The 16,882-nt window shown below is 47.7% G+C and overlaps 1 protein-coding gene across 1 annotated transcript in view; it reads right to left on the reverse strand.

Annotated features, from left to right (window-relative positions):
• The window catches only part of STX8 (syntaxin 8), a 293,197-nt gene that overhangs the window by 102,991 nt on the left and 173,324 nt on the right, over window positions 1-16,882 (reverse strand). Inside the window, exon 7 of the mRNA XM_075560921.1 lies at window positions 8,682-8,783. Within this exon, the coding sequence (XP_075417036.1) occupies window positions 8,682-8,783 (102 nt within the window). The remainder of the gene's footprint in view (window positions 1-8,681; window positions 8,784-16,882) is intronic.

Raw genomic sequence — 16,882 nt, forward strand, 5'->3', positions numbered from 1 at the left:
GCTGAGTCACCTGGTAATTCTACCTTGGAAGAAGTGCTCCTTAGAGGCAAGGATGGGGAGATTCAATCGCACGGACTTTGGACCTGCTGTCAGGAGAGAGCCTTCCCTGGAGAAGGACAAATTCGAGGGGCAGTGAGAAAGAGGAAGGCCTTGATGAGATGCATGGACACCGTTGCTGCCACAGTGGACTCAAACCTCCATTGTGAGGCCGGCGCGGCGCAGGCAGTGTTCTGTTCTGTTGGGAGTCGGAGCCGACTCAGGGGCACCTATGAGCAACGCCATACTTCTCCGTGGAACTTTTTGGGGATGGCAGAAAGGTCTTCCATAGCGGCCGCCCCACTTTGCATTCCCTCCAGCAAGGGAGGAGGTTCCAGTCTCTCTCATGAGCACTTTTAATGGTCACATAAACATGACAAGGACCAGAAAGAGGGTGGCGAGAACAGAAAGTCATGAAGAGAGATAAGAACAGCTTTGGCAGGAGGACAAACGGACAAGGAGGTGAATGTGAAACAGTAGTTCCACAGGACACACCACAGGTCGGCTTTTTATTAGTCCCTCAAGGTATGCGGTTTAAAATGTGAATGTACTGTCAACGCTAAAGACTTGGGGATTTCACTAAACGCTCCAGTTTCTCTCTGAAAACATAACACAAAGGAAAAGCAACACCGGCCATCGGGCATTCCCAGGCTGGCGTTTCCACTCGGCAAAACTCTGATGCTGGCTCGACAGCTGCTGCTGGGGAGAAAACAAACATGGACTCCTGCTCCCTTCGTGCCTGTCTAGTTCCTCAAGGGCAGCTGAAGGCATGATGGGAGTTGTGAACTAGGAAAAAACAGGCAACCTGGAAACAGCAGCTTATTCCGGAAGAAAGAGAGAGCAGGTCTCCCAAGGGGACAAGGTTAGGGCTGCTAACAGAAAACGCTCGTGGGGAGCTACGGGAGGTGAAGGGGGCTCCTCCAACATCACCTCAGCCCACAGAGGCCTCAGCCACCCATTTCTCACTTGGAGTTTATTTGGGGGTAAACCCAACCCTATCTCAAACCAAATGAGGATGCTAACGGCCAACCTTGGGAAGAGCTCTAATTTTCCCAGTCATCACTGTTAGCGGCCTTCTGGGCTGGTTTCAGGGTTAAAAGCCCACAGCACCCCCAGGAACAATAACGGGAGCAGGGATGCCATGAGGGCAGGGGCAAGGCGGGGGGAGAAGTGATCGCAGTGATTGATGTATACCATCTACCCACCTGGGGTGACGAACAACAGAAACACAGGTGAAGGGAGACAGCGGATGTCGTAAGATATGAAAATAACAATAATTTATCAAGGGTTCATGAGAGTGGGCGGTAGGGGAGGGAAAAAGATGAGGAACTGACACCAAGAACTCAAGTAGAAAGAAAATGTTTTGAAAATGATGATGGCAACCTCTGTACAAGTGTACTTGACCAAGGATGGACGGGTTGTGACAAGAGTCAGATCAGCCCTGATCATGATCCTCCTCCATGCGCAGTTGGACAGAAGGTCATTGTTCGGCCCCCTGCCAGCTCACAGGCATCCTCCCGGAAGGCGATCAGTTGCCAGACTGCAGTGGGCCCCACTCCCTGCTGTTAAAGACAATGGACTCCTGCAGACATCTATTTGGTTCCAGTAGGTGGGTTTACACCCTACTGATAATGGTTCCTATGAAGATCTAGGGAACAGGTCAAAGTTAAGCCTCCATCCTAAACCTAGGGTAGGCTCATCTTGCCACATGTATACCCCCAGTTCCTCTTCTTATTGTGTAGATGTCCCTAGACCATGCCCTCTCATTACTGTATTACCTATAGGACAGCCCCTTCCTGTGATGTATGTCCTCACCTGTAATTAGGGGGCTTGCATGTCCCCAGAGAATATAAAAGGCCAGGGCTAGCATTAAATCTCTCTCTCTCCCTCAACGTGGACCATCGAGTGGGGCTGAGGTGAGCATGCTACCATGAATTGTGTCTGACTCCATTTATTTCAATACTTCACTTCTATCTCTCATGCTCTCTATGACTTTACTGTGATCTTTACTTGTTATCGCTGTACAATTGCACCTGCCGGACCCGTAATGATGTGTTATGGGCTGGCTTCCCCTGACACATCGCCACTGCTGGAGCCCGGGGATGGGGGGGGGGGACATGGGGGCCAGAAAGAGCCTTCTAACCTCAGATGCTCATCTGCCAGCACTGGAACAGCCAGCACCTGCTTTGATTCACAGGGTTCTTGTTGGCTTGCTTTAGAAATCAACTACCGGGCCTCTCTTCCTAGTCTGTCTTAATTAAGAAGTTCTGATCTAGGCTCCCAGCTTCAGAACTCAAACTCCTGCCATCCAGTTGATTACACACACACACACACACACCAACAACAACAACCCTGTAGGACAGGGTGGAACTGGCCCTGTGGGTTTCTGAGACCATCTGTTTTGACAAAAGTACGAAGCTTCACCTTTCTCCCGTGGAGCAGCAGCTGGTGGTTTTGAACTGCTGACCTTGTGATTAAAAGCCCAACATGTAACCACTGTGCCCAGCAGGGCTCTTTCCAGCATCATAGCAATGAGAAGTCACCACAGTATGGCAAGCTGACAGAAGGAGGGTGGACCTTTAACGGAGCCGGCAAGTATTGCGAACCCACTAACACCAGTCACACCTGCCTACAGGATCTCATCTAATCCACTGCATCACCGTACATTCTAGCCATCACTGGCCTCATTTATAGACCAAGAAACTGACACTTAGAGCATGGAATTCTTCAGGTCAGTAATCTACGTTCTAACCGCGGTTTGTCTGGCTCTATGCCCACAGGCCTAAGCGTCCTCCACTGCCCTAAGACTGAGAATGCCAGGAGGAGCTGAACGCCACACTCTACAGTTCTAGGCTGTGATGTGACAAAGGCGCCCTGTAAGGTATGCACTGGACTGCTGACCACCACGTCTGAGGTTCCAACCCACAAGCTGCTCTGCAGGAGAAAGACGAGGCTGTCCACTCCTGGGAAGACTGAGCCTCGGAAGCCCTGCACAGGGTCCCCAGCACGCGGAGTCGACTCGAGGGCAGTGGGTGTGGTTTGGGGTTAGGTTGTGAGAACATTGGTGCTGCGGCAGCTGAGCTTGTTCCCCACCACGTCCCTGAAACAGAAACATCACTACAAGCACAACCGATGCGGGCACTTGGGCAACATGACAAACGCAACAGGATGCAGAGAAGCAAACTCAACCTTCAAAGCCTGGGGATTCAGGACGAAGAGCCTGAGTTTTCACGATTGCCTCCTCCAGTCAGATGCAGACAAGGCTCTATTTTGAATTCTAATGAGGCGGAGGCACAATGAATAGTTAAACTGGCCCCCACAAGAGCCATAAAAGTGCGTTTAATGTGAGATTCAGATCAGAAAATACGTATCAGTACCAGCAGACAAGCATCAGTCTCTGTATTTACCTTTAGAGATAGGGGAAGAAAAAAATTAATAAAAATAAGTGAATGGATACAAATGATCATGTAGATATATATATATATATATATATATATATTAAATAGCATCCACGGGGCGAGGAAAAGGAGAAAGCATGCCAAGATGGGTAAAAGGGGTAAGACATTTAAAGTGCGGGCTCCCAGTGAAAGGACACAAAGCAGGGCCTGGAGTCTTTGTTAACAACTGAATCAACAAATTCATCATCAGGTCCCTCTTCTGTGTGGCCTGCTGGCAATTGGGTCTGTATTTACAACTAGAGCTGTCCTCACTGCGAAAGCATGTATTTGTGAGCTATCAGACCAGCGAGGAAGAAGTGCTGAGGGTAGGAAGACAAAAGCCCATTTCATGGTCCCCAGTGTATTTGTGTACCCCTTTGAGTCAAGGGATGACTATCCCTGGCCCGCTCGGAGGCGGGTGGTTACACCGCAGCAGAACGCCCTGTGCGCAGTCATCGCGTTGCACTTGAGTCCCACCGAGTGCCACACCATCCACCCAGTTAAAACACACACCCTGTTTGTGTGTTACATACAAAATGATCAGTCCAGCCTTGAATTGGGGCAATGCTAAAGATTAACTCTGCATTATGTCTTCAGGCTCTCTGACCAATCTCCTGCCTCCCAAATGGCTTTCTCCTAAAGATCTTATCTTCCTGTGCATGGCTATTGAGTCTCCTCTTCTGAGAGAAAGGGGGTATGGTTTAATTTTTTTATGATCAGTGGCTTGCCTTTACTACTGCTACCAAATGTCTCCACTGAGTTTAAATTTTCAGCTGTTTGGGATTTTTAATTTTTATTTATTGTTATGTGCTGTTTCATCTCTTTCTTTCTTTGTTGATGGTACATTTTAAAGTTTGCTACTCTCTGAAATGCTTGCAAGCTCAGCACATTCCTTTCCATGAAGTAGGCATAATTGATTTTACACTCCATGTCTGCTCATACTACTACTGCCCACCAATGCAGCCTAGTCTCTATAGACTGCTGGTTCAGGTCCACAAATCTTTCACTGGGTGCTGGTCATTGCCTTTTTAAAATTGACTTTGTGCGGATTCCCAGAGACCTAGGATACACCAATCTTCCTCCAGAGAGGGGTCTCCTTTGCTTCAGCACCTGGGACTAAAACAGGCAAGTCAGCCTCAAACCCCATTCAGTGGCTGCGGTTTACTGAGCCTCCCTGCATGTGTGTGCCCAGGGCTGAGCCTCCCTGCATGTGTGCGCCCAGGGCTGAGCCTCCCTGCATGTGTGCACCCAGGGCTGAGCCACCTTGCCTGTGTACGCCCAGGGCTGAGCCTCCCTGCCTGTGTGCGCCCAGGGCTGAGCCACCTTGCCTGTGTACGCCCAGGGCTGAGCCAACTTGCCTGTGTACGCCCAGGGCTGAGCGTCCCTGCATGTGTACGCCCAGGGCTGAGCCTCCCTGCATGTGTGCGTCCAGGGCTGAGCCTCCCTGCCTGTGTGCGCCCAGGGCTGAGCCTCCCTGCATGTGTGCACCCAGGGCTGAGCCTCCCTGCATGTGTGCACCCAGGGCTGAGCCTCCCTGCATGTGTGCGCCCAGGGCTGAGCCTCCCTGCATGTGTGCGTCCAGGGCTGAGCCTCCCTGCATGTATGCACCCAGGGCTGCCTCCCTGCATGTGGGCGCCCAAGGCTGAGCCTCCCTGCATGTGTGCGCCCAGGGCTGAGCCTCCCTGCATGTGTGCGTCCAGGGCTGAGCCTCCCTGCATGTGTGCGCCCAGGGCTGAGCCTCCCTGCATGTGTGCGTCCAGGGCTGAGCCACCCTGCATGTGTACGCTCAGGGCTGAGCCTCCCTGCATGTGTGTGCCCAGGGCTGAGCCTCCCTGCATGTGTGTGCCCAGGGCTGCGCCTCCCTGCATGTGTGCGCCCAGGGCTGAGCCTCCCTGCATGTGTGCGCCCAGGGCTGAGCGTCCCTGCATGTGGGCGCCCAGGGCTGAGCCTCCCTGCATGTGTGTGCCCAGGGCTGCGCCTCCCTGCATGTGTGTGCCCAGGGCTGCGCCTCCCTGCATGTGTGAGCCCAGGGCTAAGCGTCCCTGCATGTGTATGCCCAGGGCTGATCCTCCCTGCATGTGTGTGCCCAGGGCTGCGCCTTCCCTGCATGTGTGAGCCCAGGGCTGATCCTCCCTGCATGTGTGCGCCGAGGGCATAAACCCTCAAGAGGCTTTCTGTCACGACGACGTGTCACGGATGCTACTTTTCTCTCAGTGCCCACTTGTAGCAACCTCAGAGAGGAGCCCAGGGAGAAGAAGGAAAGTTGAGTCAGGGTTCACTCTTACCCTGCTGGTGTGGCTCTCTGGGGTCCCAACTATGACACTTCCCAATGCCCGCATTTCCTCCACCGACCCCTTGCCTGCCTGCACGGACTGTGGGAGTCAAGAGGCCTTTATCAGACAAAGGAAAGGAGCAGGCAGGAAAGTACCTATGAGTTTACAGGCTGGAAGCAAGAACAAGGATCAGTCGTTTGCCAAGGGCTGCTGGGCCTACCCAGGAAACGCCACAATGCACCTTGTGTTCATAGGCTCGGTGGTGATCAGCCGAAGACTTAGAAGGCCACTGTGGGGTGTCATCCATACAAAGCTGAGTTCCCACGAGCTTGAGCCAGTCGCATGCAGAAGCTTCATCGATATGCACAAGCCAGCATTGCGGGGCAATGGATGCATATGTAACTGCAATTCTCCCTTTGAGAAAAATGCGAATTGTTTTCCTTTCCAGCTACTGGACATCAGAAATGATAGCAGGCTAGTTTCTTGGTTGCTGAGCTGGGATATCAATGGAGCTAGTAAGAAAATAGTAGGAAAAAGGAACTGAAAAGACAGAGGCTTTTCTGTAAAATATTTCTATGAAAAGAGTACGTGTTGAGGACTACTATCTTTAAAACATTTTTAAAAACCACTGTGTGATTATCAGTCCAATGCATAACCCACTGTGCCAGCAGGGCTCGTATGTATATGTATGGATGGTGATAAGAGTTGTATGAGTCCCTAATAAAATGTAAAAAAAGAAAAGAGGAAAAATAAATAAAAAATAATAAAATAAAAAAAAAAAGAAAAGAGGAGAAAAAAATGATTAGGGCAAAGACTGTACAGATGTGCTTTATACAATTGATGTATGTATATGTATGAACTGTGATAAGAATTGTATGAGCCCCTAATAAATTGTTAAAATTTAAAAAAAAACACAAGAAAAAAAACCCCACTGTATGTCAATAAAAATGTTCACTCCAAATACAGCAAACATGATTACTTAACAAATAAGCAGGATTCCCAGGAAAGTTGTAACTTAATTATAAGGCTTCTCCCTTCTTGAAGTAAATAGTAATAATCATCGTCATAATACTTGATGACTGCTTGCAATGTGGAAAACATGATTCTACGTGTTTTACAAAGGGGCTTCAAATTGTTCGTGGGAAAAGCGGAGTGAAAAGATAGTGAGATTTTCCCCTTGAACTTGATAAAGTCTCCTCATGAATATATAAAACATATACATAAAGGAAATGGCACCCAAGGTGTGTCTATTCACTTATTTCTCTGTTGCGTATGGCATTATTGGTCCCCTTCAGAGATGAGGTAACCAAAGCAAAGGTTAAGCGGGACTACTGAGGTACAGGCTGCTTGGTGGTCGGGCGACAGAGCCCACGCGCTACCACCCACCCTCCACGGACGTACGGAAAGCCTGCAGTGTCAGACACTTTGTATTACTAACAAGGCTGCTGCCACAGAAATCAAAGACCACAAGGGCTAGCGGTGGACTAGCTGGCTGAAAGAACCCCTGAGACCATGGCCTTTGGCCACCCCTCAGGTCTGGAGAAGAATTCACTCCTGTGGTTCAACCTTCAGCCACAGACTAACGCCTGGAGGCAAGCCATAACACTAGAGGGGCATCCACACCATCTGAGATCAAAGGCGGAGCATCTGCTCAAGGACTAAGTGCATAAAGGTTAGGGAAGAAGGAAGAACGGACACAGGAACCACGGTGAGGGATGAGGGCGGCGAAGCTACAGTGTGGGGGCTGCAATGAACGACATGAACCAAAACGCACACCGAAGGGTATGTGGAAAACCAAGTGCTCTGTAAACCTTCACAATTAATTAAAAATTTAAATTTAGAAATGCTTTTTTAAAGAGAGGCAGTGGTGGGTATGAACCCACTTCTCTCTGTCTCCGAAGTCTCGGGGGTCTCTCGTGAACAACCAAGTTCCTGTGGACGGAAGTTATGTAAGAAGACTGGTCGCGCAAGAACTGCCAGGGTGGCTTGGTTTTTCCAGGATGCAGAAATGAGCACGTGATCACTGGAAGAGAACCCAGATGGCGTGGACGCTACCTGAAGGATGAGATATGCCAGGGGAGGGGGAGTCGAAGCAAAGGAACTCACTGCCGTTGAGGTGACTCTGACTCACAGGAATGCTGGAGGTCGGAGTAGAGGCGGTAAATCTTTGTGGAAGTAGAAAGCCTCGTCTCTCTCCCTCGGAGCTGCTGGTGGGTGTGAACTGCCGAGCTTGCAGTTAGCAGCCAGGGCATAACCACTATGCCCCAAGGGCTCCATGGGGGAGCAGGTGATAAAGGCCCCTCAGGACCCTCATCCTATAGGATTCTCGATAGAGAAGAGCTTCCCTATGGAGTCACAGGGTCAGATTCTCACATCTTTCTCTGGCAGAGGGCTGCTTCCTGTGACTCCCCGATCTTTTCATTAGGAGCCAAGGGCTTAACCAGTCAGCACCAGGGGTCTCCCATGCGAAGTATCACGAGATGATAAAGTGACCTGTCCAAGAAGATGTGACTTAGTAAAAGCTTTGAGCCCCACTGGACTTCAGAACCTGGCTCTTAACTACTTGACAGTTCAAGTTTCACAATGAAGCTTATCATTAAAAAGGTACCCGAGTTAGATCACCTTTCCCTACACAAGACACCCCATCAATCACTTGCAGAATGTCATACAATTGCCAAAACTATTACTCTCTATTCACACGCAGAAAGTTTTCTTAATTAAAAAAATTACCCATGTATTATACCACCTATGAGTCTAAAAGAATTCATTTCCTTCTAACCAAACCCAAGTGTCTTTTAGCAAGGTTGATGTGCCGTCAAAGGAGGCGATCCGAGTCAGGAACACTACGGAATCCCCACAGTCTGTGGGCGACTCAAAGCACAGTGGATCCACAAACAGTGGGAGAAGCAGGACCTGGACAGTAGCTCGGCCTTACCACAGGATGCCGACTTCCGGTCCACCCTGCTCACACGCCTGGTTTCGGTGCGAAGTTTCACATCTGTATTCTCCACCAGGTTGGCAAGGTCATCAATGATCTCTAGGGGGAAAGCAGAGATGTGTGATGAGAACTTCAAAAATGCTCTACTTTACTGCAAAACCATCTAACTTACCAACGCCAGCCCCACTGCCATCAAGTTGACTCTGACCCACGGCGACCCAATGGCCAGAGTGGAGCTCCTCCTGTGGGCTCCCGACACTGCACATCCTACGGGCAGCAGACAGCCTCATCTCTCCCCCAAGGAGCAGCTAGTGAGTAGGTTGGTGGTTGCACTGGCAGCCTGGTAGCTAGCAGCCCAGCACTTAAGCCACTGCTTCACCAGGGCCCCTTCAAAACCATCTCTCTGTGGTATAGTCCTAGGAGTCACTCGCTTGAGTCCCGAGAATAACAAGATAAAGCACTTGTGTGCATGTTCTTTGGAAACAGAAATGATCCTTCAAAAGGGCAAAGAAAAGCAGTACGGGAAAAAACCGAACTAGTTTACCACGATTCTAAGTGACAGAGGAGAAATGTCAACAGATTCTAGTGTAAAGAAGCCCAAATTGGGGACGGACACAGAAAAGTGGGTGAAGGGAGATGTCGGACAGTGTAAGACATGACAAAACAATAATTTATAAGTTATCGAGTGTTCATGAGGGAGGGGGAGGGAGGGGGAAAATGAGGAGTTGAAGCCAGGGGCTTATGTGGAGAGCAAATGTTTTGAGAATGTTGAGGGTAATGAATGTACAAATGTGCTTTATACAATTGGTGTATATATGGATTATGATAAGAGTTGTATGAGCCCCCAATAAAATAATTTTCTAAAAAGCCCAAATTGTCCCTTCTGGACACGGCAACAGACAGACAGTATAGAAGTCTTCTTAGGGAGGCCAGCTGATAATGAAATCGAGCTGACCAAGAAATGAATGGAAATGAAGAACTCTAATGCACAAAAAGGAATGCTTGATGAGTGGAGCTTTGTCGCAATTTAAACCCTTTATTCTACAAAAAACACTGGGCAGAGAATAAAAACAACAAGCCCGAGACTGGATAGAAATATTTATAGAGCACACATCTGATAAAAGAGTTTGTAGCCAAGATATATTAAAAACTCCTAAAACCTAACAATAAGAAAAAGCTAAAAGAATGATAATAAAACTGGATTTCTAAAAATGGACAAAATATATGAATATATAAAAAATAAAATAAGAAATAAATGATATGAATATACATCTCATCCAGGGAGATACACAGCTAAATCAGCTTATGAACAGGAGATCAACATAGGTTCTCAGGGAAGTACAAATGAAAATAATGAGATGCACCACACACCTACAGGGCCTGCCAGTTGCTATTCAACCCATTCCGATTCATGGCAAAGCCTGTGTGCAGCGTAGAACTGCCTTTGAAGTCAAGGACCAGGCCACTCTGCTGAGACACCTCTGAGCAAGTTTGAATGACCCTGTGGAGGATTTCCGAGGTTCTGAATCTTTACTGGAGTACGGGAGTCTCATCTTTCCCCCACGGAGCAGCAAGTGGGTACCAATGACCTTGGAGTCAGCAGTCCAACTCTTGGTCAACATCGCCACCTCAAGAAACACACCTACTGGAACGGCTCAAATCTAAATCATTGGTGACACCAAATGTGGGCAAACGTGCGGGGCCCCGGGGACTCTTATTCACTGTCGGTGGGAATGAAAAATGGTACAGACACGGCACTCCTAGGCATTTACCTGAATGAGTTGAAAACTTCTATTCACACCAACACCCCGCTGCGCATACTCATTGCAGCCTTATTCAGAACTGTCAAAAACGGAAGCAGCCAAGATGTACTTCACCAACCAAACCCAATCTCCTGCCCATCAAGTCGATTGTGGCTGCGAGCAAACCCCTAGGGCAGACACACTAGAACGCTTCCCTAGGACTTCCAGAGCCTGTAAGTCTTCCCGGAAGCCGACTGCTACATCGTTCTCTGTGGGCGGGCTGGCGGGTTCAAACCACAGGCCGTCTGGCTAGTAGCTGAGAGCTTAACCACTGAGCCATTGGGTGAGTGAATAAACCACCGAGTATGGTACATCCCTTATACGTTGTTTGCTACGTGAAAGGTGTCAGTCTAAAACTACTACAGACTATAATAATGTCAACTATGTAACATTCTAGAAAAGAGGGTGGACAAATGACATCATGCGTTTGTCAAAACCCACAGAACTCTGCAATCCAAAGAGGAAAGCCTAAGTAAGGTCAAGTATAGACATCTGTCAGCAATCATGTATCAGTGCTGGTTCATCATCGTAACAGATGCTGCATCGATGTGAAATGGGAATAGATAAATATCTGAGCTGGGTGGACAAGAGGCATGCTGGAGCTACCTCTGTGCTTTCTGCACAATTTTCTCCATGCCTACACATCTCTAAAAGAGTGTATTACAAAAACCCACCGGCACCAACAAAAGACAAGTCTAGAATAGAGAAGCTAGGGATGATGCCGTAGAGAGCATAAAACAGAGTCCATTTAAACACCGAGCCAGAATACACAAATACATAGATCAGGTTACAGGAGGGTATGTAAGTATTAAAATCGTCAACAGAGTCATTGTAACGGGCAAATCAGGAAGTAGCTGAGGAGGGATGGAAGGCAGAAAGAAGATGAAGGTGATACCTGCTTCATCCTTCAGGAAAGGGCGCATCGAGCAGTTGAAAAGTGAACCATATCGAAGCACGGTAACTTTCTGAAATCACCAAACCCTCAACTTCTTATGTAATTTTCATTTCTCTTTTTATGTTCATCTTTCACCATGAAATCACACATGTATTATGATCCCAATATAAAAGCATTATGAATCATACTTTTATGTTTACAAAGTGAAAGGGCTATAGCTGGATAGTTTCAACCTCGTGTGAATGATTGCTTCAGGGGTGCGTTCTTGGGTGATTGTTGATTTTCTTCCTTATGTTTTCCTATAATGTTTGAATTTCTGATAAGAAGCTTCTTGATGGAAAAAGCTGAAAAAAATCCTGGAACCATGAAGAAACCTCCTCTCTAGCACTCAATGTTGAAGGGAGCCTGTGAGCAGGCTGAAATACTTGCTAGGTGACCACCTGCATCTACTTGAGTGGAAGTGGGAGAAATGCAGCAATAAGGAGTCAGGCTGTTTGGCCACTGACACTTGTGGATTTGGTTTACAGGAAGAAAAGAAGACGAGAGTGGATTGACTGGTCTAAAGTTCATGACCTAGCACGAGGGGGCTGGACTTGTTGAGTTGGTGAGAGTCCCTGGTCTAAAGGCAAGGCGACCAATGGGCACCCTGTGGAGGCTAAGTGAGGCAGCCGACATTGAGTTGACCAGAACCCGGCCAGATGGAGATTTTTGAGCCTGTGAACTGGTGCATATTGTTGCTGACTTCATTGATGGCCTGGCCTGATTTGACTTTGCTTATGGATGTGGACTTCACAAGGTTCCAACTAGAATGAAGATTCTTTATGTTGAAAAACATGATTGTCTCCTCAGAGCATTGTGTTGTAAGTGGGCAGTATAGAAATTGGATAACCTAAAGTGGGGGTATGAAGGCATGAAGTGGTTGGCTTACAAACTTTCATAGGTGAGGGAACATATTCACAGGATTAAGGTGTAGGTGTTAATTGCAATCATGAGGCTAAAGAATTATGTACAGGTGTCAAGTTGTCAAGGGATGGATTGATATAGTTAAAGTTTATTGTGCCAACCTGGCTGACAAACACATGTGGGGTTAATTGAAAGGCAGAGAGATAAATGGCCTGGTGGGCCTTGCCTTTCTAGTTCTTTGGTTTCTTGCTTTGTGATGGTCGAACCAGGGTGCATCTGCCTTAGCCAGCTCTCTGCTTCACCTGGCAAGGCTCACTTCCTGTAAGACATCCCCAAGGAGAAGCCACATGGACCTAACCTGATGCAGCCCTGGATGTTGGAGCACCTGTGTGGAGACCCCTGCCAATGCTGAGATGCTTACACGCTCACTGACTCGGCTTTCCTCCTGTAGTTGGCATCGTTGTGTCTGTTTTGTGAGATGGAGGAGGACTTTGTGGATTGGTGTTGGACATATGGGTCAATGGGTTACTGTTGGACTTGTGGGCTTGGGCAGCACTGGGTTGGGATGTTTTCTTGATGCACACTTACCTTTATATAAACCTCTCTCTTATACATGGGTTTCTGTGGATTTGTTTCTTTAAAGTACCCAGACTAACACATTGGCAAGTGAATGATATGATTTTTTTCCCCACTGAAAATAACTTGCTATTGAATAATATCAAGGTTAGAAAGTGGATTTTTTAAAATAAATCATTTTATTGGAGCCTTGTACAACTCTTATCACAACAAAAGAAGCTTCTTGATGACATGTTTTTAAGTTTTGGTTTTCTTCTTCCTTTCTCTGTGTTCTCTCAGTGAATGTTTCAAAGCTGTGCCATGCAATAGCAGTGACCAATAGTTTTAAGAGAATGAACTAAACCAAGCACGAATGCCAAAGCTTCCAGAATGATGTTGAAGCTGCCTTTCAAAGGTCATGTGGGTAGAGAAGCAGGAAGAGACAAAGCTAAGTAAAGAAGAACAGCATGTAAATGGCACAGAAGAGCTGGGCGCTCTTCCCTCTGACTCCCTGACGTGTCCCCACAGCCTCTCAGGTCGCACCTGCCTCAGCTTACAGGGATGCAAAATGGTGGAAAGCAAAGCAAGTTCTAATTGGCTGGTCAAGCCGAGGAGCAGCTCACCAAGACTGGGGAGACGAGGTAACTCTGCGAGCAGGAGGCTTCAAAGCTTACATGGGTGGGGAAACTTGAGGAGGGGGTCAAATTGGGGTGGGTAAGGGCTCAGAAGTTGTTAGATGACGAAAATGAAGCTGGCTTGAGTAGATCTTGGTCTACGTATGCTCTTGGAATTTCTGTGGTCTCAAGGTGGCTGCCGGGAGGACAAAAGGGCAGGCTCTGTGCCCTGCACCCCCAGCCCAGGTGAGCAACCAAAATGCACTGCCATCGAGGCAATTCTGCCTCCTGGAAACCCTGTATCACCAAGACGGGAAGTCGGCCCAATCTGGGCCTGTGTAAGCCAGCTGGTTCTGTCCCCCGCCTCCTAGCTTTCTCGTTGTTTTTGTTGTTGGGGTCTCTCAGAACCCTTAAAAGGGAGACACTACAAAGAACAGTTTGTGTTGTCTAAGGCAATGGTGACACCCAGCAATTTTATGTCGTTCTAAGTACCTGTCTCATACATGTCCTACACACCTCTATGCCCTTAGGAAACCTCATATTGCATTATAATCAATTCCTGACACGTGTGTCTCTGACAAAAGGAGTATGGCCACCCCAGAATAGAAACTGACTTTCTCATACGCCTGAGCGAGCACACGGCACATCGTGAGATGAAATTAATACGAAAGGCTGTCAGAGGCACTGCATGAGTGGAGCTTAGGAGATAAAGGCGCTGAACAATTTTCCAAGCAAGTTGTTGCTTCTTAAAAAAAGTAGATCACATATAACCTCCTCCCTGGGGCTGGACAACAGAAATGTGGGTGAAGGGAGACATTGGACAGGGCAAGACATGACAAAATAATAATAATTTATAAATTATCAAGGGTTCATGAGGGAGGGGGGTAGGGAGAGAAGGGCAAAAACAAGGAGCTGATTCCAGGGGCTTAAGTGCAGAGCAAATGTTTTGAGAATGATGAGGGCAATAAATGTACAAATGTGCTTTACACAATGGATGTCTGTGTGGATTGTGATGAGAGTTCTATGAGCCCCTAATAAGAGGAATTTTAAAAACAGTAGATCTCAGTCATTCATGTTTGTCAACTGTTTCTATAAAAACAGCAAACGCAAGAGTGCTGCTGTCAGGTCAACACTAACTCCTTGGGACCCCGGAGGACAGAGCAGAGCGGTGCGCGAGGCATCTGAGGCTTTAAAGTGTTCCAGACACGGACAGCCACCCCTCTCTCCTGGCCGGTACATACACATCGTGTACCAGGGCTCCTTCCATCTATTTCCACAACACCAATCTCTCACCAGTATGTTAAAAATCCATTCCTAATGCTGTACTCCCATGTATTCACTTACACACGGGCTCCAGTTTTCCTTCCAACTATCTCAAAGTGCTGTGCAGAGCCCTCTTCCTCTTGCATATGGTGTGCCCAGAGTTCTTCCGGTCTTACTATGTGGTACTACCATACTAGTTTGATATGCCTTTTGACTTACCAATCTTTACACTGAAAACCTGAGACATCCTCTGCAATAAATGGCTCTCCAAAATTCTGAACATGTCGTCAATGCCTACGACTTACTGCCACTTTGGTGCTCCAACAAGCATTTGACAATCAATAGCTCTAACACATGACTCGTCCCCTCTCCTATACCCTCTAGCTCAATTCCTGGTGCCACCATTCATGGGCTTGCCCAACCAGAGACCTTAAGAGTTACCCTGCCTTCTCCATTGCACTGCCTCTTAGTCTGATCGCCCATTTGTCAGCAGCTGTTGTTGGTTCCACCTCCCTCATACCTCTTGGTCCTATTTCATTCTAAGCTGCCAGAGATTCGAACACAATGTTCTAACTTATCTTCCTGTTTCTAGTTCTGTCCTCCACAGTACGTTGCTCCTAGGTACCATTGAGTCCATTTCATCCGATAGCGGCCCCATGTGACAGAGTAGCATTGTCCTATAGGGTTTCCTGGGCTATTGTCTGTATAGACGCAGGGGCCCTGTCTGTGTCCTACAGAGCCCTGGGAGGGCCTGAACCAGTCTTTGATTAGCAGCTGGGCTGACAACTGTTACACCAGCAGGACCTCTTCTATGTGCTATCTCCCAAATGCACTGCTGCTGAGCTGATGACAACTCCCCTGGACTCCCTAAGACAGAATAGCACTGCTCCTTAAGGTTCCCGAGACCCTCAGTCGTCGACAGGAACAAACAGCCCCATCGTTCTCCCCTTAGGGTGGCTAGCGGGTTTGCCCTACTGACCTTTCCCTTCACCCACAGCATCACTGGGTCTCCTTAATACAAAACCAGTGATCCTTACTGCAAAAGACAAATCTCCTAATACTTCTTCTTACTCTTCTCTAAGCTAGAGACATGCTCAAGACACTAGCAGATCCCCAACGGACGTGATTACCAGACCTGGGGGCATCCTGATGCCAAGTTTGGGTAGTATTCTCCCGAAAACATGATACAAGGACTTAGAAATATCAATTCGTGTTGGGGTTTTTTTTTCTGGTCAGCATGGAATATGGTTGTGTACACACACATACACACACACACGCACACTTAAAAATTGTTACTGTTAGGTGCTGTTGAGTCGCTGTGACTTTCTCTGGACAACAGAACACAAGCGCACTCGACCCAGTGTCGTTCTCAGCGTCATTACAAGTCATGTACAGCACAGCACTGAGTGAGCCAATCGAGGGGTCACTGCGTCACTCCATCCCTTTGACAGTCTTTCTCTTTTTCGTTTTCTACTTTATCTACTTGGACGATCCCTCGTGATAACGTGTTCAGAGTACGAGATGAAGTCTTAACATCCTTGCTTCTGAGGAGCATTCTGGCTGTACTTCTTCCAAGACAGATCTGTTTACTCTTCTGACCATTCATCGTACATTTACTATTCTTCACAAACACCACAATTCAAGTGCATCTTCCCTTCTTCACTCTTAGTCATGGTCCAGCTTTTGCATGTGCAGATTCACTGCCATCGAGTCAACACTGACGCACAGAGACCCTGTAGGGCAGAGTAGAACTGTCCCTCTGAGTCTCAGAGACTGTGGCTGTTGACAGGACTAGAAGGCTCCGTCTTGCTCCCCAGGCTCCACTGGTGGTTTCAAACCTTGCAGATCGCAAGCCCAGCAGGTCACCACTGTACCATCAGGTCTCCTCCAGGCACATAAGATGATTGAAAATACTACGGCTGTGGTCAGGAGAGCCTTGGTCCTGCTCTTTTCAAAAGATTGAAGAAGTCTTTGCAGCATATTCTATCTGATGCAACACATCACTTGATTTCTTGAAGGCTGCTTCCAGGCTGTTGATTATGGATTCAAGTAAAATGAAATTTTTTATGAAGTTGACTTTTCTGTGCTTACCATGACGTTACTTATTGGTCCAGTTGAGAGGATTTCAGTGTTCTCTATGCTGAGATATAACCCTGAAGGCATTAC

The sequence above is a fragment of the Tenrec ecaudatus genome, chromosome 10 (assembly GCF_050624435.1).
Source record: "Tenrec ecaudatus isolate mTenEca1 chromosome 10, mTenEca1.hap1, whole genome shotgun sequence".
Classification (NCBI taxonomy): domain Eukaryota; kingdom Metazoa; phylum Chordata; class Mammalia; order Afrosoricida; family Tenrecidae; genus Tenrec; species Tenrec ecaudatus.